A 26,804-nucleotide genomic window follows, 5' to 3' on the forward strand; every position below is an offset into this window, starting at 1 on the left:
TAGTTGTCAGGGTTAAGGACTAAACCACAAACAACACTAATGCACTTCAATCTGCGGATAAAGCTGCCATTTATGGAGGGGAAACAGCCTACAGGATGCATCTCAAACAGCTCTTTATCAAAGCGCTACTTTGCACTTAAAGGACTTTTGAACAAAAAATCACAGTTACATTTTTCTTACTTCCAGTCCAGGATTGGGTTGCTATTTGCAAGACTGCAGACATACGTATGATAGGCAATCCATTACAAGGAAAAAAGGCATAATTTAAACTTTGCTGTTACATTTAATAATAAAATGTGTTGCATCTAAGACCGTAGTAGCCAAGCAGTCTTATAAATTAATGCAAACACGGCCATGACATCATGTATTCATGTATTCTCCAAAGCAATGGTGTAAATACACTCTCAGGTACAAGCAAAGGCACGGAGCACATTGCCCGTTATTAACAGTTGATCATAAATTTGCAACCAATTTACATTTCCAATAGGCCTAACAGCATTGTAGTTTCACAGGGCATTGACTTTAAAAAGGATGGGTTATTATGCCCAACAGATCCATTTAAAAAGAAAATTATAGCCTGCGGGTTATTTCTAAAAGAGGCAATTCTGCCTTTTTTTACTCAGCATGTAACCACCTTGTAAATAAAACTAGAACAACATTAGTGTTTAAGTGTTTAGCAATTTAAGTGTTTGGGATTTGTCCCAATCTAGATTCGACTGTGTATGGTAGCTGCACAGCAGGACTAAAAACATTTCTCTTTCATGTCTCACTTTCAGAACTGCACAGTGTATAACAATTCAGTCATGGTGTGCCTCGCTCCGTCAGTGGCGGACTCGGAGCTTGGTTTTTCCGAGACTGGCACCGGTCCCGATGAGATTGGGTTCTACATGGACAACGTGAACGCTCTGGTGGTGGTCAACGAGACATTCAGCTACTACCCCGACCCGGTGTTTGAACCGTTGAGTCTCTCTGGGATACTGGAGCTCAAACCCACATCACCACTTATTCTCAAGGTCAGAAAGGAACACTTCTCCAACTGGCTGTACCATTCAGCTTATTTCCTCGGTCTGCTTGATCTGAGGTTTTTGTCTAACACTGTCTAGCATTGGCACAGTAGCAGGCTTCGTATATACTTTTTAGCTTGTCAGGGACACATACACATACACATAATGCAGCTGTGAAGATAAAAGAGATTCAAGTACACATTAATGTTACCTTTGGACACCTTTTACTTACCTTTAAGTGGAATGGGAATAAGGCTTTTGACACCTACACAGAATTAAAAGTTGCCGCATTTACTACTTTCTTTGGTTGGAGGTGTATAAAGAGGTGTTTTTCTTTCACTTGACTCTTTATATGAAAGACTTTCATGCAGTGGGAAGTAGAAAGAGAACATTTATTTAGTCCCCCCCCCCATTGTGGAATCAACAGTTTTTATCTAGTATTGGCTGATGGGGACTAAAAGGTTTCCCCGAGCTTGTATCGATCGGTCAGGTCATGTCTGATTAAAAAAAGAATTTAATTACATTTTTGTTAGGCCATGCCTTTTTTATAACAGCTCCTACACTTGTAAGACATTCTTAATTTACCACTCAGATATCAGAGATCAGTCATTATTAGGTTTTATTTTTCTTTCACACCTTCATAGACAATATTCCTTCTCATTTCTAAGTAATGACTACTGATTAAATAAACACGAACCCATGGTTATTAGGTTTTTTTTAAAATCAGTTTTCATTTTTCAGTTGATTATGGAGTCATATATATTGTACTAAAAGATGAAAGGAAAAGCTACATTGCAAAGATAGTATTTGTTGTTCCATGTAGAATCTGATGAAAGAAACAGTGTTGCCTTATATGAAATGTTACTGTATGTTACTTTGTATGTTACTCTAGTTTGTAAGTAAGATACTGAAAATTGTTAGATGGTTGTTGTTCTAAACCAGCCATTCCCGAGGTCAAGCAGCCCACTTAAAAACCATGAAATCCCAGCCAATCTTAAATATTTACTCCAATCAAAATAAAAGACAAAGTGATATGCTTCCTTGAAATTTGTATTAAAAAATCATAAACAACACGGGCTGTCAGTTATAAATTGCTAAAGCTACCCAGTCATATACAAAGTGTTAAGGCCAATGTGTGACCCACCCCATATGGAAAAGATATATATAAATCTTATAAAGTTTGTATCTGTCTTGTGTGAAACTTGTATGAAAAGCATACAAGAGTGAAAACACATATAAGATGCCTTGAAAAATTATATAATGAAACTTGTATGTTTTGGATACTTACTAAAAAAATATATGAAAGTAATGAGAAAGTGGCCACTTTCATGAGTAAATCATATATGTTTTTACTATTTCTTTTCCATATGGGACCTGCCACTGGGAAACAAACTTCAGTGCAAGAACAATACATTTAAAAATAGTAATATCATAAACCAGCTACCTCCTGTTACCACTTTTAGTTTTCTTTTTATATAAATAGATACATTTATATCACTATGTAACTATACATACTTATTTCTGTATAACAGAAATTTCAAACTCAAATCCTGTTATTTCTGTCCACCTTATGTACCTTTGTGGCCCACCACACTTTGGGCGTCACTGTTCTAAGCTATTACACAACTTACTTAAATATGATAATTGATTAGCTTTGATAAATATCACCATTTAGATCTAAATCCATGCAAATCCCCTTACAAGGTGACAGAGTGCAAGAGCCTCAAAAAAATTAACTTCATTAAAATGACAGTATTTCAATTGGCATGTTATCGCACGTTAGCATGTTAAGAGAACAGGCTTTTAGAGCAATGATTAATCCATGTGTTTGGCAAAGTTCATGTCAACAATCACTCTGAGCCAAGGAGAAAAACTAAAATTTGTACTAAACCCTGACAGAAACTTTTAGGTATCTTTGTAAGTAGTAAGCTAACGAGCTAAAGCTAAATAGCTAACTAGGTTGTGTATGCTAAAGGTTGTGCTTTATATTAGACCAGATTAAAGAGGGCTTTTGCTTTACCCATATCTTACACTTCTGTGTTTATACTTTTGGTTTATGAAAGTCAACAAAGGACGGCACTCTCTAGGCTTGTTAAAGGTCAGCATGTCTCCCAGAGGCTTGTGTGCAGGAATTTCAGAGCTTGACAGGCCTGCCATGGCTAGCTCGATTGCTTTGCTCTGATTTGACAACTGGCGTTGACGGAGGGTGTTATGAGTGACAGTTACTTTCTGTAAAGGAAGAAGTCTGTAGAACACAAAAATAAACCAAAGAACTATATTTTTGTTTTTTAATTTAAACCATTCATTTCATTTTTTACCAAGGTTTTTTACTCTCATATTAACCACAAAAGTTTCAAACATACTGAACTCGTCTGTTTATAATGGCTAAATCAGCTTTGAGGGACACACATAAACACACTCTCACAAGCTGTTTTTCTTCTTACAGAAAAAAGAAAAAACTTTCAAGTGTGTTAAGGTCTTTTGGTAAAAATTTTGTTTAAAAAAACATTCACAAATTCATAATTGACAGGTGAAAGCAAATGTCCACACACACCAAGGCCAGAAACCGTCCTTCAGTAAGTAAGAGCAGCTTCACTGACTACCGTCCTCGCCCACAGCCTCGAGGTCTGTTAAATAGCAGTTCTTTCAATTTGTGTAATTAATTCTTTGGAGCTGAAAGGCCAGTATGGAAACGCACAGGCCTAGAGGTTTGGATTACATTGGTTTTCAGTTATTTATTTATTTTTTTCATTAACTGTGATTGGATATAAGTATGGGAAATTAATTCGGACTTTCTGAGTTGTGCGTATGCCTCATTGCATTATCTCACCCAGCTCACCTGAAATGTTTAGCCCGAGAGTAGCTGAAAAGGAATTAACGCGGCTGTTTCGGAGAGAATATATTTATGATATTAAAATAATCGGTGGAGAAAAAACTGAGCCGGGTTGAGACAAAAGGTGTACTCCGTCCTTTTAAATATGGGCTTTTAAGCGTAAGTAAGCTCTATGGAGAGCGCACATACTGTAAAGACACAAAGCAGAATACATTTCTTTAAAGATCAGTGTCACGCCGATGTGCTGTAGCTTTGGCTCGAATGTGCCTTGACTATCTCTTATGTTATCACAGAGAGAGTGCGCTACGCTGTTTATTTCCATAAAGAGATTGAAAGCGGCGTACCCGCCGTAATTTATTTCTTAAATGATAATTTATTATCAGTGAGCCTCTCAGTAATTGCCAAATCTCCTGCTTGGCTTGTTGGTGAAACTGCCTACCCACTGGAAGCACTGATGAGATGGACAAAAATGCAATTTGGCGAGATGGGATGTGGGGGTAGCGTTCCTCAGATGCGTGCACTGCGCCTGTCACGCAATTAATTTCTCATCTGTAGTGTCGGGTGTGTTTTTACTGAGGTAATGTTAGTGAGACGGAGAGAGAAAGAAGAAGGAGGAGAAAGAGAAATAAAAAAATAAACATTCATCTGGTCTTGGTGGTTTGTGAGTGCTTCGATGTGTGTGCTTGTGTGATTTTTGAGAGCGTGTCCCTGCATGATGCTTCTTGCCTGTTGTGTTTATGTGTGGCAACAGCTCTGTGTGTGGCTGCAACTCCAGTGCTTGTTTGGCATGAACTCAGCCTGTATGTGGCCAGGAAGCTGTGAGCGCACGTGTGTGTGTGTGTGTTTGCGAGATGGAATGGGATGCATGTTTACAGGGTTGCAGAGCGGGGCTGGGTGGCGGCCTGCAGAGACGATGGGATTGGAAAACGGAGTCTGTCTCTGTGACCCACTGCTAAGCCAGCGGGAGACGCCACAGCTATCTCCTCTCTCACTCCTGTCCTGTGTCTGTCTGACTCGCTCGCTCTGTTTTCACGTTCGTTCCCTTTCTTTCTCATTTTCGAGCGCGCCCCTTTCATCTTTTCCTACCTCTCTCGAAATCTCTTTCTCCGCTTGTGCCTTTTCTCACCACATTTCCTATCAGCCTTGTTTTCTTTGTATTCGTCTCTCCCCCTGTATTTGTTTTTTTCTTCTTCCATGTTTTCTTGCTGTTAACGGTTCCTTCTTTTCACACCACTAACTGCCTCCTCCTTCCATCACAGGCAGAGTGTATATCAAATCGCACTAGATATTGAAATGAAAGACTGGAACGGAAATTGACAAATGTTAGAATTTACACACCTTGAGGGTGCAGACTTTGTGTTGACTACAGGACATAAGAAAAAAAACAATCTGTGTGGGTTTGTATGCCTCCCCAGTAATATTATTTCCTCTAGTATACATACAGTAGGGTTTGCTAAACTTATATCTCACTTATTTCCTGAGTGTTTGGCTTGAAAGTAATGTCCAAGTCCAAGAAAAACAGAATTAGAACTATCCAAAAAAAAAAAAGCGCTGTATCTGGAGTATCTGTTACAAGCACCAACTGATGCTTGGAAACTGCTGCAGTAATCTGTGAGGCCTAAGATATTACTAATGATGAAAAGCCACTGTAACCCTGACCCTGTTTTTTTTTTTTTTTTTTTAGGATAATCAAAGGATTTGGGAGAAAAATGACTGGTTTTATACAGTAATGTGCAAAGTCACTAAGCCATTCCTTTATTTCTTTGCATTTCGCTTCAAAATAGGAAAAGGTGCAGTGATTTAAGGCAGTATATAAGGCAAAAACAGACTTTTTACAATTTTAAGGAAATTGAAAAGTCAACATTTGGTCCTCTGTTTGGCAAGCTTTCTAGTCTTCAGGATAGATCTCCAGGCTTCTTGAAGGACATCCAAAGCACTTCTTTGGACTTCCTGTTTTTATTGTTCTCTGACAAGATGATCCCACACTTCTTCACTAATGGTGAATTCCGGGCTCTGGGGAGGCCAATCCATGACTCATAGTGTTTTTTTTTCTATCCAAGGATGCTTGTACGGCATGGCAGTGTGTGGGGGGGAATGATTTCAATCCTAAAAAATGAAGCCATTGCCAATCAGACACTTTCCAGATGGCCTCCACCATGTTTTACAGATGGCTGTAGACCCTCACTGTTGTACTTCTGTCCCGATGTCTTCCATACAGATTCACAATGATTTGACCCAACTACTACATAAGACCTGTCACCACTGATTTTCAGCCCAGTTCTTGTGTAATTTGATACCTTTCCATACCTCAGCCTTTTCTCTCTGTTTTCCTTCCTTAAGAGCAGCCATTCTTCCATTGACACTATGTCTAACGAGGCTTCGGAAAACTGTAAACAGATCAGGTGAAGGGTTTGATGCTTGCCCTTCAGCTGATGGTCCCATGTTGATAGTCCAGTTAATGGTTTTGTGTCAGGTCTTAAGGACATGACTTTCAGATGCTGTTCATCCATTGCAGACAGCTTTTTAGTTCTGCCACTTATTCTTTTGTCTTCCACTTGACACCTTTCTTCTAATTCTTTAAGGACACACTGAATGACATGTCGAGATATGCCACGTTTTTGGCTAATAGCTCTTTGGGAATTTGTCAGTACAAGAAATACAATTTAATGTCTGTCCGACTGTTATCTTTGGTATATTTCACAGTCTTTGTGCTTTTCAAAAAATGTGTGTGTAACATTTTTTGCTAAGTTGTCTGTTATGTGTAGACAGAACACTGTTTCTTCCTTTGACTAATAGTGACTTTTTTTATGAATAATTCATAGGTAGGTCAGTGTTAAGTGTCTTAAAAATGAAAATGGTCAGATAAAAATGATTGATTGATTGAAAACAGCCAATGTCCAAAGAAAAACGTTGGGGTTGTGAGTTTTTCATAGTAACTTATGTTTATTAGATTTTTTTTTACCCCTTTCAATAATTGGAACAGCAATTTTAAATACTCAAAAGTCCCATATTAGCACAGCATTGGGGTTTACTTGTCACTGATGATGAAGCTTCAAAAGGCTTCACATTGTCTGATGACAAAAACAACTATTTGATGATTTAATGATTCAAATTCCATGAAACTCCCTCAGTCCACAGTTGATTTGTATTGTGAAATTAGAGGCGCCTATTTGACAGAAAATCAAATAGAAATAAAAGCCGAAATATCAACAACCTAACCCTTTATATGTCCCTTGGTGAAATGTTCCTTCACAGCGATAAAGACAACAGAAACAGCTTCACACGTTTGCTTGATTTCAAGTAATAACGTCAAGAAATCGCAGGACCTAGCTGTTGTTGAAGATGAATGTTTTTTATGACATTGTAAATATTTGACCTTGTATAAGCGTCATGTTGTCAATGGCATTTGTTAGGTGAAGAGTATGGAGAACCACCAGTTTTATCCTTTAAGGGATATTAAATTAGCAAATTTATTGTCACTGACTTTCTTGTCAGTTATGCAGAAACTGGAGTGATTTTCATCAAAGATGTGAAAATCATATCATTAGCAGAAAAATGTTCTGAACAAGTTCATTGTGAGCCGTCAAGAAAGGGTGGATAAATAAAAGTAATGTAAAAAGAAAAGCTCATGGTTACATTTTTCTCACGTTGGAGTTCAATGAAAGAAAGAAATCATATTGTCGGGCCTGCAAGTAAAGCGTCCTGACGATGAGCCGAGTGCCTGTCCTCATTACTTTTCTCCCTGTGTGTGTTTTTTAGGGCCGTAACCTGATCCCAGCGGCTCCGGGCAACAGTCGCCTGAACTATACGGTGCTGATTGGAGAGACTCCCTGCATCCTCACCCTGTCTGAGAGCCAGCTGCTCTGCGAATGGCCCAACCTCACTGGACAGCACAAAGTCACGGTCAGATCACAGCTCCTGCCTCTTCATCTCTGTCCCCGCCAGGCACGATGACCTGACGCGACTTTGGTTTACTAAATTGCTTGACTTTTCTGTCCTGCATTATCAGCGCCATCGAAGGGGGGTGGTATATAAAAAGGGAAGTTGCTCAATAATATGGGCTGGGACCTTCATGGTAGACTTCTTTCCTAATATAATTACTGGGCCAGCTTTTGGTGTTGCAGGATTCTTTGACAAGAAGCAATTTATTTTTTTTTAAAAAGGCCAGAAAATATAACAAGCTGTTCCTGGTGTGTCCACGCTGACCCAGTAATTCCTGTTGATGAATATGGAAATATTCTGGTCTGACAATCTCAGCCTGTAATGTCACTCTAACCTTGTTGTTGAGTTGTGTGAATAGCCCCTCGTGTCTTTTCTAAACAGTTTCCTCTGACAGATCCAGGATGTGCTTCAGTGAGCTTGCACAACAAGGCTGCTGTTAAATATGTTACGCTTAATTAACATGTTGATCTTTATTGGCCTTCATATCAGCTACACTGTTGATGGAAACAAAAAAAAAGGTGGTGGAAGTTTACTCTTTTTGTTTTTTAACCCCCCAAGAACCAGAACAGTGATAATCTAAAGCGTCGACCGGCACGCTTTCAGCCACTGCAGTGCTTTTACTCTTGAGTCAGATCCATTAAGTAGTGCTGCTCACAGGGAAGTCGTTCACTTGTTCACATAATGCACTCAACACAACCACGTTGAACCTTTAGACGTGTCTGCAGACGCAAAGCCGTGTTTCTTTCTCTCCGCCGAAGCGTATCCACATCAACAGCTGTGCAAGCATCAGCACTTCTCCGCTGCAGGCGCTGCTGGTTTTAGATTTGAGAGTCCCTCTGTGCCCTTTTTTCCATTTTTCATGTATTTTTTTTATTAGCTTCACTTTACTGTGATGGCATAGACATTTAATAGTACACGGAATATAATGTACCTAACCCTGCAGTAAATCCACAGCCAGCCAGTCCTCCGCCTACACTCATCTCTAATCAAAGCAACACTCATCTTTCCTGCGCCATACTCCTCATATCTTCGTGGATCCACACTTAGGTGAACAGAGAGCACCGACTCTGTCACAGGTCTGTTTTTTCAACAGCAGACACTTTGGCCTTTAGCCTTTTACAATGAAGGTTCTCAGTCTATCAGTTGTTTAGTCTCAAAAAACTCCATTAACACTTGAAAAAACTCTGTGATTTCCCAAAGCCAACAAAAAAAGTCTTTATGTTTTTTTTATCCAAACATGATAATAACAATTGTCCCAGATCCAAACATGCTAATCAGATTGCCAGGATTATTGTCTACCTGTTGGCTAACTGAATAGTCATCACTGCACTGAAAAAGACTTGAAGTTAATTTCATAGTTTGCTGATTGACAGGTACTGTTAAAACTGCCTTTAAGCAACACTCATCAGCACGGTGTCAGCTTCAGTCATCTTTCTCACTTGAGTTTGCAGGCCTTGCTCAGGAGCTGTGAAAGCTTCACACATTTTATGTAAAGGAAATTACTAATGCTAAAGTCACACTAGGAAAAACAGTCGCTGGAGATTGCAGCACGATCAAAATTACTGCGACTGTGTGCAATGAAACTGCAGTATCGTTGGCTTCGAAGTAGGGCTGCCACAAACGATTATTTTGATAGTCAACTAGTCACCGATTATTTTTGCGATTAGTCAACTAATCAGATCATGCCTCCATTGGACGTAAAACGTACAGCTTACTGCACAAGCATGCATCTGCTCTTATATAACTATCATTAGCTTACAGCTTTAAGTGTTTAAGGTATGTGCTAACTAAAAATAAAGACAAGATGATAGTTTATTAAATTTTAATGAAATTTGCAGATTGTTTCTGTGAAGTTTAATAAACTCCTTGCTATCTAAAATATACCAGGACACCGGAGTATATTCTCCAGCATCTCACACTTCCGATAATCAGTTGTCTGCTTGACGTTTATTCAGCTGTGTAAAAACTATAACTTTAATCTCAGCCAAACCGATTTACTCAGGAACAAATAAAATACTAAAAAAAAAAGCCAAACAATAACATGTTTAAGTTATCTAAGTGACTTATGTATGTTTAACCTGAGTAGTGAAAGACAGCGGTGGGTTTCAAAACGATTAGCTGGGAGTCCGGTGTTCTCACGGGCTCTAGTGAGCCTTGCCCCCGGCTAGCTATCGAGCTAGTGGGTAACAGACGTCTCCAAAAACATCAGAGCGCTTCTGAAAATATGTGGTGTCTTGATAAACTGAGCAGATATTTGAGGTTTATACAGTTACATTCTCGCCTGAAAATATGTTAAACGTTTATTTTGTGACCCAGACAGAATAATAAGAGTAATATTAAAACTAACTAGCTGCCGCCATTGTTGGAAACTGAGCAGGGCTGCGCTATGAATTCTGGGACACAGCTTCTTCTTCTTCGGGGTTTAACGGCAGCTGGCATCCTTGTACATGCAGTGCTGCCCTCTTCTGTTTCAGTCCGTTATTACACTCTTAAATCCTACTACTTATTCCTGCGTCTTTTGTGATCTTACAAAGCTTCAAACGACGCGTCGACTATTAAATTAGTCGTCGACAATTTTGATAGTCGACGTAATCGTGACTAGTCGACTAATCGTGTCAGCCCTACTTCGAAGCGACTGTTTCAAAGACAAGGATCAGGTCTGCGACAATGCGCAGTCAATTGCAATTTTCAAATCAGCTTTGGTGCGTCAAGACAATGATAAAACAGCAGTAAGATGAAGTCAGTTTGCGATCACTTTGCAATTTATTGCGGTCAAGTTGCAATCAGTTGCAAATCTGTTGCCAACTACAAAGCTTTTAAGTCAGTCCCCTATTGCAAAGAGATGCATCACAGATGAGTTGCCAACACGTTGGCAACCTTTCTGGTGATTGCAGGCACTCAGAGTCAGACTGGAAATGTTTGAAGAGAGGTTACCCTAAACCAGGCAATCTGTGCAATCACCTGTCATCCAAAAGTGGCTGCCCATCAGTTGCAACGGCTTGCAATCAGTTACCGAATGAGTATCCAAGAAGTCATGCTATGAAATATACACGACTGCAGATGGAAATAACAATCGTCCTTTAGTCACCTCTTCACTGTTCATACTGACACTTCTTCAGCTGTTTCGGTTAGAGCCAGTTTTTACTGCTCTGTCAAGAAGCTAGCACACATTGTTGTACAAAGTGGTTTGGTGACTTCCTGCATGAACTTGCCTTCATTTCTCTGAAATTTATTTATTTATTTTAATAAAGTCTGATGCTCCAGACACATTAAGTTGTCCAAATGCATTGCTTCTTTAATCAGCAGAGCAGTTTTCAGCTGTGCCACCATAATTGAAAAAAATGGTTTTTGAATGCCCAATTAGCTTTTTAGAATGATAAACTCACATTAGATAGCACAGCGCTCCATTAAAACACACGACTGATGACTGCTGATGGACCTCTGTACGTCTATATAGGTATTTTGTGAGTTGCTCGCTGTCTTGGTCAGGTAACTGTCAGTTTGTCATCCTGCTCTGCTGAGCAGCCGAGAGGACTCCTGTTGTCTGAGCATCTGGTATTAGGAGGGGTTTTTTTTGTGTGACTAGAGGATGCAACAAAAAAACTAAACTAGAAGTGACATATTAGGTAAGTTATGCAAGTTTGCTACAGTTTATATCCATGACAAGGCTCAGTCTCAGAGCCATGCCGAAAACATAAAAAGTAGTATTAAGAATAGAATTGTTTATCCAGGATGCTGCTGATATGAAGACATTAAGCTTGTCTCTAAGCTCTAATCCAGGAACCTCGTTTGTGTATAAACCTTTCTGATGTGCAAATTTTGGTGCAACAGGAAATCCAAGCAAAAGCAGCATGTTTTTAAAAGTCACGGTCACGTCTCAAGCCGCAACTGTTTTTTTCTTCTCCACCAACAGCCATGGTGTGAGTGCTGCTGATGTCACTTTCATTTAGAGTGTTTCGTATTTGCAGAAATAATGATACAGCAGAAAAGCAAGTGTCGGGAAAACTCTGAGAACGCGCCTCCAAGCGCGTCCTGCGGCAGTCATCGGCTTTACTTGTCCAAAGCGTTGAGCTGTCAGCAGACTCCAGACTGAAAGTCCTGATTCACTCTGACTGGAGCAGACTTTCAGAATCACAGCGCAGCTCCCGGAGCATCTGTGTGGAAGAAGGTCAAACGTCAACCAGGCGACACAGCACTCACTGCGAATATATTTGGATGTTTGTCTGAATATCCCGACAGCGCACCCACTCAGAAGCCCTCCCCTCCTTCCACCCCTTTTTTAAACTTATCACCAATGTCCTTTCACAGTCATTTCACTATATCTTTATGACATTTACTCCCTGCTAGCTACAACCAATATACCTAGAAAGCCACTGACAGCACATCCATGTAATTCAATATGATAGCTCTCAATGGAACCAGCCAGCTCCAAGGTGGATCTCGCTTGGATTTTTCTTTTTCTTTTTTTATCCCTCCTTTTCTCTTTTTTGAACGAAATGTCATGTTGAATCTCGGAGCAATGCGACGTGTTGGCGGGGGTGGTGGAGTTAGTCCTTCGTCTGACAATAGCCGAAGAAAAAATAGAGCTGTCCGTTCCTATCTCTTCTCCCATGCACGCACGCACGTGTGTGTGTGTGAGTGACTACAGTGAGTGGCTTGTTTTTGGTGTGTTTATGTGCGCATCAACCCTTTTTCCCCCTTGTTGTTCTTGTGCGTGCCGCGCAGCGGAATGCTGCAGAGAAGGACACAGCTGTGGCACAATAATGTTCCCCATGTAGAATGACCTACATACAGAGGAACCCAGTGGGTGTCCAGACTTACTGGGCTTGTTGTGTGTTGTCGTGTGCGCGAGTGGGCATACTGTAAGGAAAGTCGTCCGCGTTCGTCAGTGTGTCTTTGTGTGTCCCCTCAGATGCTCAGCTGTGTGTTGGCAGCTGTGTGCCTCCCTTGAGTTTTCGAAGAAACTTGTTTGTTGTTTTGGCCTTCAGCTTTCTAAGTTCCTCCCCCAGTCCTTCAGTCTGACAGGAGAATAAAAATAGACAAATGCCTCGCAAATGTGTCACCACCTTAATATTGCTTAAACTGATGCCACATTTGTGTCGTCTGAGGATACGCTCCCTCCTGGTTCATTCTTTTATACATACAAATGACCTCAGATTAGATAACACCAGCTGACGATTGGAAGGGTAACAGAGCAGCCGTTTCTTATGTATTTTTCATGCGTTTTGGATTCAAAGCATGATGTAAAATATATGAGCACATATTTCAGATTAGCTGTCATAGATTCTAAAAAGTCCTTGAAGTGGTGACACACGCACAGAATACTGGCATTCAATGCCGTTTTCCCAAAATAAACATGTGAAGAGTCATTAATATTTAAATTAAGTGTCCTGGAGGATTCAGTTTTATGTTAAGTCGCTGCATAAAATAACAGTTTCAAAGAGTTATGGGAATTTGTTATTGTGGTTAGAGGCCTTCTTCACAGCTGACGTTTGGACTTGTCATACTTGGGAAGCTGGCAATCGGATGCAGGGCTAACACATAGAAACAGACACCAACTAACCTAACCCCACTAACTGCATGTCTTTGGACTGTGGGAGGAAACCAGAGTAGCTGGAGAGAACCCACGTAAACACAGGGAGAACATGCAAACTCCATGCAGAGTTGTGAAATTAGAAAAGAAAGGAAAACAGGCTTTGTTTTTGTTCAAGAGCAAGGCAGAACCCTGCTCCTATAGCTAATCACAAACACACAGCATTGGCTGTATGGATTACAGCTTTTACAGTTTTGCTACAGTTTACTTGCACTGCCGTGTTGTGAAGTTACGGTTACATCTGCTGCTCTGACAGTCTAACTCCGGGGTAGTTAAAAATCCCATCTGTGAAGTCGGGGTTGAGTCCAACATTGAGAGTTCAAATCCTAATGTGAGGGGATGTTCCAGTTGAAAATATTGAGTGGCAACACAAAAATTCCAACTTCCAATTTCAAATAACTGTAGAATTACAGCTGTTACCCATAACATTATGTTGACTTCATTTTGTCCAAGTACCCAAGTAAACTATTAGTTTTGCTCAGTTTTAGTGAGTATGATTACTCCCCCTTGGCTGGGCTCAAGTTAATAATATAGCAATTAACTGTGATAAATCGATGAAAATTGCACACCTTTTGCTGTCTACATACACAGAAATAGACATTAAAGAGAAATTCTCATTAACTGCTTATGTTCAGAGTCCAGCCAGAACCTCACATGTTGGCAATCTGTGTTTATTGAGACGACAAATATTTGCATACCTTCACCAATCGGTCTAAGAGTGATCATGGTCAGATTGCAGTTGAGAGTGTTGCATGCTCAGTTTCGGGATCAACACTTGGTCGCTGCGACTACTTGCAGATGTTCACTGACTAGCCACAAGGAGGTTTGTTTACTTTAGTGCTACTGACCCATAAATGCAGTGTTTTAAGCTCTAGCTTTATCACTTTTGATTATGTGGAACACAACTTTAAACTGCTGACTTAAAATACACAAAAAGCAAAATCGCCCCATTGCTACCTAATCGACTTGCATACAGCTGCTAAGAAAATAGGGCCTTATTGTTAGCCTTAGGTGCTGTATAGTCATACCTGTCTTTACAGGTGATAATTTCCAACCATTAAATGCTAAAGTTTATTTATTTATTTATTTTAATCTCACAGCCATGGTAATTGACCGCTAATGGCTAGTAGCGACATGTGAAAACATTGATATTGCGCAATAAAAATTACATTCACACTCTCCATAGTGCGAGTTTGCTGTGTCCACCAGCTGGTTGCCAATTTAGCTGTCTGCTGTTTGGTGCTGGGCAGGTACATTAGAACTTGGCCACAGAAAAATGAATCCCCATCGTGCAGGAAAGCAGTTATGAGAGCTGCAGGAATCAAAATGTTAAAGAGAATTGGAAACAAGACAATGAATGCTCCATTGAACCAAAAGGGGAATAAATGCACATATGCACTATTAATTGTCTGTGTGTTCATTACTTTGACTAACTCCTGTCACACTGTGGAGCACATTGTTATTATCAAAAAAAATTAATTCAGCATTTTTAAATATGTTTAAACTCCTCTCTCTCCCAGGTAACTAATCCCGACTCCTGCTTAAGTTAATTTAGCTCAGTCTCCTTTGCAAACCGATCGTGTCCACACAACTAATTGGGCCGCATAATCTTACACAAAGCCAGTCTAATTGTCTTTACTACTGCACATTTAATTTGTGGGTATTGACTATGCTGCTATTGATACAACAGCTTCTCTATTTTATTTTTTTTTAATCACACTTTGATAATGTTAACATGAAAGTGCACTTACAAGAACTTCAAAGTGCATAATCGCACCTCATTTGAATCAGTTATCAACCCCCCTGGTGGATTGCTTGATTTGATGGATTCCAGTCCTGTGTGTGTATATGTATTTTTTTTTCCAATGAGACACACTGTGCTTATGTAAATGTAGTTAGTCATAAAAGAAAAAGAAATGTTTGACTTCCCATAATTACCATGGTTCCTTGGGGAGGGATTTAAATGCTGGTGATTACTTTGTTTGATTACTTATACTGTGTGTGCGCGTACGCATGCAGTATATAAGTGTGTGGGCCCTGGAAGTGTGTTACGGTTGTTTTATGAGTGGATGTGTGTGACTTTGACACTGTCTGCATCGACCTCTACCGCGCTGCTTTAAAAGTCTTGGTGTATATGTGCTCTAACCTCTATCAGCTTATTAAAGTTGACGGTGATAAACGAGGACATAAACAACAAAATATCTAACCCAAACATCGAGTCTGCGGATAACGCCGCATTAAAGCAAAGGAGCGATCTAACTTGTGAGATCTTCATTATCAAAGCCCTCTGAAGCTTCTCCCCTAAAGGCAAGAATCGAAAACCTTTCCTACACGAAATGTTCAGAGCAGCGATGGTGATGTAAGCCTCCACAGTAAAAGCCTGTCAAAGATCTGACTGTTTAGTCCGAGTACAGAACGGATCAAACTTTAATGATCGTTGTTGAAGAAATTGGGTCAAGCAGCTTCTCTTTCATCAGACCAGCAACTTTTGATCTCTTCAGACCACCTCGTCTATTCTCAAGCCATCTGCTGCTGCAGAAATGACCGCCGGTTGTTTTCTCTCTTTCTCGCTCTCTGCGCTGAGGTGCTAGTGCAAATCCCCAGACTGTGTAGGGGAAAGCAAGTAAGTAGGAATTTCTCAGCTCTTAACAACTGCCTTGGCTCTACCTTTGAGCAATGCGCTAAACACTCGCCTCCAACAGTGCAGCTATTTGGTGGCCGCCAGAAGAACACAGGTTTTACTGAGCAGCTCTCTTGTGAACAAGCATCAATGTGTGGGAGGGAGTTGGGGGCATGGTGATGATTTCTGTTTCTTTCTCTGACCACTTATCACTTGTGTGTGTTCAGATCCGTGCGGGTGGGTTTGAGTACTCTCCCGGGACGCTTCACATCTACTCTGACAGCCTGCTAACGCTTCCCGCCATCATCGGCATCGGAGGGGGTGGCGGCTTGCTGCTGCTGGTCATCATTGCCGTGCTGATAGCCTATAAGAGGAAGTCGAGGGATGCTGACCGCACCCTGAAACGTCTACAGCTTCAAATGGACAACCTGGAGTCCAGAGTGGCCCTGGAGTGTAAAGAAGGTAGGCTGTAGAAGCAGTGTGGATCCAGCTTTTACCCTTGCACTATTGGAAAGTAACAAGACCAAAAAAGAAAAAAGATGGGGATCTTTCAGCAGAAATAGGATAAAATATAAAATAATCCACTACAGTTAAAAAGGTTTTTAAACTCCAATTTGAATAGAAATCAAATTTTATTACGGTAACTCAATGCGTTTCATCATTTTCAGAATGATAAATGAGTAGTATGATATTTTAGTTATATACAGCTTGCATTTATCTAAAGTGTATCTAATGAAACCTGCCTACATGCTCTCTAAACTTCACAAATGAACATTTCCTACCTTGTTTGTTCAGTAGCTCGAAGCTGTAGTGCACAGATGAGATGTTTAATGGGGGTTTAATTTTCTTGCGTGACTACCATGGCTCGCTGGTTTCTCCGTTGGTTGCCTGGAAACTATACAGTGATCATAAAACAGGCAAAGTATACTGGTTAATGTTTTATATGTTACTAGTACTACTATTTTAAGCTAATTTCCTGCTTGTGTATTAGCATGTACAGTGTTTCCCAAACTGCATTTGGGTGAACTGTCCAGTGGTATTAGCAGCTGTCAGAAGTATATTTATTGGTTTATTTTAGCTACTTACTTGTTTTTATCAATATGTGAGGAAGATGACATCTATGGTCAATCAATGCTCCCTGCTTTCTTAGCTCTTAACTTAGACTCTCTTGTGTCTCCCCTACTGGTTGGATTGCTGGTCAGATTGCTGTTGTGGAGGATTTTATTCACCTACTTACCCAGAGAAGAGTTCATTCCACGGTGTCACATACTCTAATTTCAGCACCTTGGTTGCAGCTAGCTATGCTAGTCCCTTTGTTGCTCTGGATCTAGAGCTGAATACTGAGCTGAAGCAGTATTCTTCCCATATCCTGGAGCAGATGGAGAACTCCAAACTCCCTTTGACTGAAGCGTAGAACAAGGACTATCGTGGGCAGTCTAAAAATATATTATTGAAGTTAATCTTCAAGCTGTGAGACTCGCTGGAGGTGAAGCTGCAGTTTGATTATTTGTATTTGCAGAGAATTATTGCTGCAGAAAATTATCACATTTGCACAATATCTCTAAAACTAGAAACGGTAGCGGTTTTTGATACAGGCGACACGGGCGGTTGCCCGGGGCGGCATCGTGGTGGGGGGCGGCATCACGGGCATCGGCAAAAAAAAAAAAATTGCTCGTACTCATGCTGCCCCGACAAGTAGACAAGTAAACAAACAATAAATATAAGAAGAGTAAGAAAATAAATGTACACTTTAGGACCAGGGGTAATGAGATCAATAACAATTTAAATTTATAATTTACAGTTTGATGATTTAAAGTCTCACACGCAACCTGTCGAAAGGGGAGGGGGGCCGGCTGTTTCCAAATAGAGCACATTTCATTCATAAAACAGGCTAGGACCATGACTGACTAGAAACATCCTGTCTCAGAGTAAAGCTGAAAATGATAAGAATTATTGAAAATTCTTTATTTATCACTTCTAGGCTGGAATGTTGTAATTCATTATTATCAGGCCGTCTTAAATACTCCCTGAAAAGCCTGCAGTTGAATCAAAATGCTGCAGCGAGAGTACAGATGGGGACTAGAAAGAGAGAGCATATTTCTCCCATGTTGGCTTCTCTTCATTGGCTCCCTGTTAAATCCAGAACTGAATTTACAATCCTGCTCCTCATATACAAGGTCTTGAATAATCAGGCCCCATCTTATCTTATTGACCTCGTATTACCATATCACCCCAATAGAGCACTTTGCTCTCAGATCACTGGCTTACTTGTGGGTCCTACAATATTTAAAAGTAGAATGGGAGGCAGAGCTTCAGCTTTGAGCCTGAATTTGAAGGAGAGAGACACCCCTCTCTACTTTTAAGATTAGGCTTAAAACTTTTCTTTTTGATGAAGCTTGAATTAAATTATGTAAACCCCTAAACACTGCCACAAAAAGAAACCAAATCAATGGGAGGCGAGGGAGGAGTGATTTAGATTTTTTGTCTCCATATTTCTTCCAAGTATACAATAACCCGTTCATCTGGTTAAAGTAGATGGTCGTCACAGACTAGATAAATTACACATTTGCCACTCAAAGCACTTTAGACTTTCTTAATCTATTTGCACCTGCTCACTGCCTGAGTAAACTTGTTTTAAAGGTCAGCAACTGGCAATGACATTGATCACAGTGTGGGAGTCTGCTGAGCTGAGTGAGCATACAACAACGCTTCCTGAAAATGGCTTTGATGTTTAATAATAGGAAATGTGCATGCTGAGCAGTGTTAAAGGATATTTCTGCCAGGGTCAAAGCAAGATTGTTATTTTATCTGTAGTCATTTATATTTGGTGGTATGACGGTGTTCTGGGAGAGATGAAATATGCCAATAGGAAGCACAGAAGGGCAACAGAAAATGATGATGTAATGTTCAGTATTTTACAGAACAATTAAGCAGAAGCAAATCGTGCTGTATGGGTAGCACGAGGTGTTCGGCTCTGCTGATACTCAAAGGTGAAACTGTAAACACCACACAGATGCCTGTCAATTATAGGGAAACCACTGTAAAGCATCTCAGCAAGACATTGTTCCACCACAAGCCTCACAGCACAGCTCCAGTGCTTCTCGGCATGGATTGGCATCTGGGCACTGGAGGAATGGACACCTGTTTTGATAATGATGGTGGTGGAGAGCGCAGTCTAACGTGTCAGTCATCTGTCCGTACCTCCGAGTGAAAACACAACTCAACAGCAAGACTGTCAGAAAGACGGAGAGCACACACACGGCTGGAAAGTAGATAGTGTGAGAGGCCTATCTGAGGTCAAGCTAACAAGGGGATTATTTGCAGAGGAGTGAGAAAATATTGTGAGTGAGAAACCGACACAAAGAAACTGGGTTAAAAGAGCGAGAGTCAGCAGCAGAGTGTGGATGACTGATGTGTGGACAATCCAGGTGTTTACACTCAATATAATAACACGGGCACACGCAGCCACGCTACAGAGTAATGATACGATTACACTGCGGTCATGACACAAAGTCGCAACACCTGCCAGGGAGCAGCTGTCAAACAAAACTACACGAGTGTTGTTTTTCAAAGTGCAACATTCTCAGGCCGATCGTTGCATGCGCAATCCTGACTGCGGTGACATTTCCAGGTACGTGTTTCTTCCTTGTCGCGTCGCCTCAGTTTAAGATGTTGTCATTTGTGTTTTTCACGAAACACGACTGGAGAAAGTTCCGCTATTTACAACAGTAGGCCGACAGGCGAGCGTTGAAGTCAACGGGAAGTCAACAGCGCTTGGTTTTCCTAGGAAGTGAAGCATGGCCTCGTTCCCACCCACCCTGAAAGCACCCCGCCCCGCCTGCTGCACATGGGCGGAGGAGCAGATGAAGTGGGCGGTCGACTATCCCTGTGATTGCAAAAGGAAGTGTATATGTGTGAGGCAGGCTTCTAACAGTCTTTAGGGGGGGACAGGACGTTTTGGATCAGTCATCTGTAAGAGGTGGATATCACACTGTACACAGCCATAGTGTACTGTATTAGCCATCATGCATACACACATTACAAACCCAACTGCTGACCGGGAAGCATCACTTCTGTGGGTTAAAAGACCTGTTAAAGAGTCCCGTATAAAGTATATAGGCAAGAAAATGCAAACGAACTTTCAAACCAATTCATGGTAAGGCATTGTTTACATGCTCCTTTGAGCACACTCAATGCTGTGGCATTTTTACACTTCACTTCCCAGACTTTGTGTTGACTGGGGTCTTTTGTGTGTGTTTCTGTGTGTGTGTGTTTACTCATCAGAAACACATGAGCATTTTCCCAGGAAAGACATAGACAGACAGTCCTAACTGAAAGCTTTATCAAAAAGGAACGTTTTAAGCCTAATCTTAAAAGTAGAGAGGGTGTTTGTCTCTTGAAGTCAAACTGGGAGCTGGTTCCACAGAAGAGGGGCCTGAAAGCTGAAGGCTGAACCTCCCATTCTACTTTTAAATACGCTAGAAACCACAAGTAAGCCTGCAGTCTGAGAGCAAAGTGCTCTGCTTGAGTGATACGACTGCTATGAGTGTTACTATAAGATAAAATGGGGCCTGATTATTTAAGACATCCTATATGAGGAGGGGGGTTAAATTTATTCTAACAGGGACCATATGAAAAGAAGCTAAGATGGGAGAAATATGCTGTGTCTGTCTAGTCCCTGTCAGTAATCTTGCAACAGCATTTTGAGCATTTCTGAAGGGAGTTTTTAGGACAACCTGATAATAACGGATTACAACAATTACTGTAATTATAATTACAGAGTGTTTGTTTCTGAAATCCAAACTGGGAGCTGGTTCCACAGAAGAGGGGCCTGAAAGCTGAAGGCTCTGCCTCCCATTCTACTTTTAAATACCCTAGGAACCACAAGTAAGCTACTAGTCGGACAGCAAAGTGCTCCATTACCATCAGTCCTTCTTTTTTAAGTTTTGCATAATGGAGTAGGCGTGTTTTGGCTCCAATGGATAGCTCTATTTGGACGACACTACAGCTGCCTTTCGTGTTGTAGATAGAGATCATAATATATTGAAATATTAGTGTGATGTTGGTAAACAAAAATATTCTCTCCATTTTTCTCATCACATTATATCAAGTGAAACATCCTGAGCACTCTCTTTGGCATAAAGCCCTCATTTATTGTCAGCTGCAGTAAACATTGTCTTCTTGCAGAAAAAAATACACTTTTAGATGCAACAGAGCAGAAAATTGGAACTGAGCTACATTTTTTATATAGATATAAAATATCAGATTATTTGAACACCATACCCTGCAGTCACAAAATCTCACAACACATTTAATAATAATAATAATAATAAAACAGCACAAATCAAAAAGCTATATTTTAGGTTGTCAGTATTTTACCTGTGGTTAAGTTAGTTCAGTCGGGACCACTAAAGTCAAAAGGAGATTAATATTTCTGCCTGCATTAATTTAGATTTGGCAGCATGGCTCTGTTTGCAGACCTTCTCAACCTTCCAAATGTGAATATGTGGAAAACATAAACCAGAGAGAGCAGCAGGTAGACTCAGCACAGAGGACAGGAGGCATCAAAAACAAGATGTACTCACTGGCCAGGTCAGATACCCCTTTTTCCTTTTCTCAGAATAGCTTCAATTCTTCATTCAGCAAGATGCTAGATCATTCTGCAGAGATTTTGGTCCATACTGACATGAAAGCATCATGCATTTATGTAGCTGATTTATTGGCTACACATCCATAATGCAAATTTCCACATAATCCCAAAGATGCTCTGTTAAATTGAGGTCTGCTGGAGTGTGCAAACTATTTGGGTACACTGAACTTATTACCATGTTCAAGAAATCATCTTGAGATAATTTGGGCTTTGTGAAAAAGTGTGTTATCCTCTTGGAAGCAATCATCAAACAATGGGTACACTGTGCTCATAAGGAGATGGACATGGTCAGCAGCAGCAGAAACCATCCCCAGCACCTTTACACCACTAATACCATCCTGAACCAATGATACCAGGCATCATGGATCCATGGGTCAACAAGCTGTCTTGACCGTGAATGCACTCCAAAATGCAAGTTGCTGCCATGTGATTAGCTGATTATATCTTTGCTTTAATGAGCAGTTCAGCAAGTGTACCTAATCAAGTGGACAGTGAGTGTATATGACATTAGGTCAGAGAGGATGAAGTGGGGCGCTGGGGTGGATGTTGCAGATGGGCTGCATCTGTGGTCATTGCTCAAGAATCTTAAAAAGCGCTCTAGATGAGATTTGCTGATTTGATTTCTGGAAGTCATCAGCTGATGGCAGGTTGCCATTTAGGTTTGATGATCTGGTGGGATTACAGCTGAGCTTGACTTTGTGGCCTCTCTGAACAAATGCTGCACTTTAATTTTCATCAGTGAAAACCAACAAAAAAAGTTTCTAAATTATCCTCGATACTGATTTACAAAAAAAATCCAATCCAACAATCAGAGTCGGGATATTTCTATTAGCAACACTGACATTTTGTCTCTTGTGCTACTTGTGCTTGTCGTATAACACAGATTTTAGCGTGTAAAGGATGAACATTTCACAAGAAATAAACACACTGCACAGTACAGGCTGATGGGTCCGTCATAGTTCAAGAGCCGCTCATGGCCATGGCTGCAGCCGAGGAAAGGTTATGGCCCTGCTTTGAACTGCGCTTGAGGTTTTGTTATGTCTTGTTTTATATCAGCTGATCAGGAGGATATTTTTGAAAGCGTATTTTTGCTAGGGCTGCCTGCTAAGATGCTTTTAAGCAGATTTACCCTTTGGCCAGTAAATAAGAGCCCGATTAATAGATAGAAGAGAGAAGAAGTGGAGTGGAAAATGAAGTGAGGACTTGAAAGAAAACCTACATCTAATTTGTGTCTCCTTGACTATTTTTCAAGCCATTTTCCTTCCCTGTCTTCTTGTCATTCTTTCCTTTGCCTTTATCTTTCATGCTGTGTCTCCCGTGCTGCCTTTTTTTGTCTTTTACCCTTATTCCCAATTACTTATACCCTCAATCCAATGTCTGGTTTCCATTCTCAGTTCTTTTACTGCCTGATCTTTCTTCGTCTTTCCCTTTCTTTCCTTCATCTTCTCTGCTTCCTCTCTTCTCTATTTCTCTTGTGGACCAAACAGTCCAATAACAGCTGGGGGAAATTATGCATGAAAACTCATCCGTTGCTCTCTTAATAATTATCCACTCATGCAATTAATTGACTTTCCTTTCCAGGAACTTTGTTTTCTGTCTCCTGTTTCTGCTTTTCTCTCTCCCCAAGCAGGATTTCCATTTGAGATTCATTGTTTCCGGGCCTTTTTTCTGGATAAGTAAAGGCTGACATTGTCAGGACCACGACTCCAAGGAATGGATTTGGTTAACTAGGTTTTTAGCCCTGTCTGCAAGTTAAATATATAGTTTAGTGTTATCTTCAGATCTATGTATACCTGAATGCACTTAGTTACACATAGAATCATACCGTTATTTTATGCTTTCTCACCCACACATAATAACGTGCCCTTTATTGAATATAACTAAATTGCTGATTGTGTCTGTGTCTTATCATGACTTAGTGTCTGTATATTCTTGTGATTCTGCATTTTGGTCCTCATTTACTTCCTTTGCAAGCATCTTTTTTTTAAATCATTGCTGACCTTTAATTCTCAATCCAGATGTCTAGCTCTTTTTCTAAGGTTGAGACGTTTTACCTGAAATCTCTGCAGTGGTTATGCTTTCTGAAATGCTTTCCCTTCTTTGCCTCTGGCAGGCACCTCATCTGACCCATATATAGATATCTATAGCACAGAATCATCTGTGTGACTTTCCTTACACTCAGTGTTTTTTGATCACTGTTATGACTCTATCAGTTAGACTGTTACACGTGTATAGTTAGTCAGATTTTTTACCCTAGAACACTAATGGGAGTTTTGTAACACTATCCTTACACGTGGGTGAAAATCACCTGATATTAGTGTTCTTGATTAAAAGATAAAAGGACTTTCATCCATTGGCTAGGGCCAATATTTCACTTGCTACCAAACTACAGGTTAAGTTTAGTAGAAGATCCTGCTATAGGTTAAAATATACACTTTTACAACAGTTTTCATGAATATAACTCACAACCATCAATTTTATGATTGTTCACTCTTACAATAGTCTTACTAATGGCTACTCGCTGTGCTTCAGCAGCAACGTGATAATAAAATATTGTTTTCTTTCAAATACATACACATACATCAATACATATCCATGTAATCATGGATGCGAACATTGATAGTATATGCACATTTGGTGGTATAAAGTATGAGGCTTATAGTCTTGGTGGCATTACTGTTGAACAGCTCTAGCTCCTGAGCTGTTTCAAGCCAGAACCAATTAGCCACTGAAAAGTACATTTTAAGCTAATGGCTAAGAAACTGACTTTCCGTTAGCAGCATAAATTCCGACTATGAATTTTACACTGTTCATTCAAAACATGTATTTGTGCTGTCTGAAATCCTTGGGCCTGTCTCAATATGCGTACTTTTGTGTACTTGGTACAGCTAAATATCCCAGAATGCATTTCGTTCAAAACCCAAACGCGGCAATGGCAGAGGAGCGCGGCTAAAACCTTTTAAATATTACTCTTTCTCTGTCACAAAATAAACTTTTAAGTTATTTTCAAGCGAGAATGTAGCTGTGTAAGCTTCAAATATCTGCTCAATTTATCAAGGTATCATATATTTCCAAACGTCTGTTACCCACCAGCTCCATAGCTGGGGAGGTCGAGGATCACTAGAGCCAGCGAGAGCAGCGGACTCCCGGCACATCGTTTTGAACACACACACACACACACACACACACACACACACACACCCGCAGTCTTTCGTTACTCAGGTTAAACATGATATATGAGTCTCTTAGATAACTTCGAAATGTTAATTTTTGGTTTATTTCAGTGTTTTATTTGTTCCTGAGTAAATCGGTTTGGCTGAGATGTAATTCAATTCAGGAGGAAACATTTTCACCGGGAACAAAAACAGCATGTTAATACGTGGAGATTCTGAAGGCTGCTTCAAAATGATCAGATTATATTTTAAATATTTGTTCAGTTCTCCAAACCCCAGCAGCTGTCTGTTGTAACTTTTGAGTGTCTACTAAAGTAAAAATAAAAGCGTTCTAATTTCTCACCTGCTTGTTTTTATTAAGGCATACATGTACACTATTTTTATTAATAGAGTAAATCGGTTTGGCGGAGATTAAAGTTAAGATTCATAACATATTAATCACAGTTAAATTAAGAGGGGACGGCAGTAAAAACTCCGGACCTGTGACATCATCAAGTACGCTGGTGTTCCAATTGTACAAATCGCGAGTCCGTGCTCGCGTTCTCAGCAAGTCCGGACTCGCCGAGAACGCGAGTAAGGACTCGCGTACTTGAGAAATGAGAAAGGGCCCTTGTCTCCTTACAGTGAAATCTAATTTATATTCTCCCACTGGATATTTAAATAAACCCTGTAGCAACATAGGTAAAAAAGGTTATGCTACGTCCTTTAATTGAGGAAGCTAGCTTATTGATTGATAAAAAGTCAACCTTTTCACTTCCATAATGTTTTCTTTTACATTGCAAAATTATATTTACAAAAGCTTGGATTTATTTCACTCATTGTGGTAGTTACCATGAAATGAAGTGATCTTATTGTAAATTTCACCAGCTAAAGTGTTAGTATGAGTGAGCAGTTAAGACTAGCTACAGAGACAGATCATTTGTTGTTCTGCTTACTGGGCAACTTTCAACACATGATGAAACATCAAGGCAGTGTTGCTGCTCGGTCATACAGATAATAACCAATTATCTCTTCTCCATCGATAGCTTTCGCTGAGCTACAGACAGACATCCATGAACTAACCCAGGAGCTGGATGGAGCTGGGATTCCCTTCCTAGACTATCGGACCTATGCAATGAGAGTTCTTTTCCCTGGGATTGAGGACCATCCTGTGCTCAAGGAGATGGAGGTACGGGTCAGTACACCACCGACCAAACTTGAGACTGAAACAAACTAACAATGTATAATCAGCTACAGTAGAGGCTTTACTAACAAACTAACACCAAACATGGACACATACAGCTGCCGCTTTACTTAAAGTAGTTCACCTAGTTTGACAAAAGTTTGCCCTAGAAGTATTCTAGAAAGTTCTGTTTATCAGTATTAAAACTGTCCCACTAGCTTTACTGCTGGAAACTTATGTAGCATTATCCCATGACACGTTTCATCAAAGGAAGGACTCTTAAAAAGCCTGAGATGTGACAAGAACTCCAGATGCTGAACACCTTAAAGCAATCACATAACCTATATTTTACCTACTTCGTCTTAATGTATTCAGCTTGTCTCAATGAATGTGAATGAATTTTCAAGAGCCATAGTATCATCATTAGTCGGATCTCAAGGGACAGAAACTCACCTTATTCTTTTGATGTAGATAAAAAGAGTTATACAGTAAGTATTGCTTTGAATTGACTGAAAAAGAATGTTATGTAAGAGATGTTAAAAAAGATGCAGGAAAGGCAAAGAGGAACAAAGCAAAAAGAAAATAAGATTCACAGTTCCTAGGATTGTTGTTGGCATTATAAATCACTGTAAAGTTATTAAATGAACCAGTATATGCAAACTCCTTGCCAGCAAAGCCAAATTGAAATAGTGAACCTGATTTATAAAGACGTCTTACCGCTGAGACCAAGGGAAGGAGAATTAATAGTATGTCAACATAAACTACTCCCCTCCAAAACTAAAAACCAGAGAGCCAAGTTTGCAATCAGCAATATCATTAAGATGTAG

General features: G+C 40.2%; 1 protein-coding gene across 4 annotated transcripts in view; it reads left to right on the plus strand.

Annotated features, from left to right (window-relative positions):
* The window catches only part of LOC120722700 (plexin-A1-like), a 308,843-nt gene that overhangs the window by 248,232 nt on the left and 33,807 nt on the right, over positions 1 to 26,804 (plus strand). For 2 of the 4 annotated variants that reach the window (XM_040013789.1, XM_040013790.1), the window contains exons 18-21: positions 777 to 1,013; positions 7,597 to 7,740; positions 16,220 to 16,454; positions 25,841 to 25,989. In XM_040013789.1, the coding sequence (XP_039869723.1) occupies positions 777 to 1,013; positions 7,597 to 7,740; positions 16,220 to 16,454; positions 25,841 to 25,989 (765 nt within the window). Of the gene's footprint in view, positions 1 to 776; positions 1,014 to 7,596; positions 7,741 to 16,219; positions 16,455 to 22,532; positions 25,990 to 26,804 lie in introns of those variants that run through there. The other 2 variants (XM_040013791.1, XM_040013792.1) reach the window with 2 other exon arrangements.

This window comes from Simochromis diagramma, unplaced genomic scaffold (genome assembly GCF_900408965.1).
Source record: "Simochromis diagramma unplaced genomic scaffold, fSimDia1.1 OVJJ01000705.1, whole genome shotgun sequence".
NCBI lineage: Eukaryota > Metazoa > Chordata > Actinopteri > Cichliformes > Cichlidae > Simochromis > Simochromis diagramma.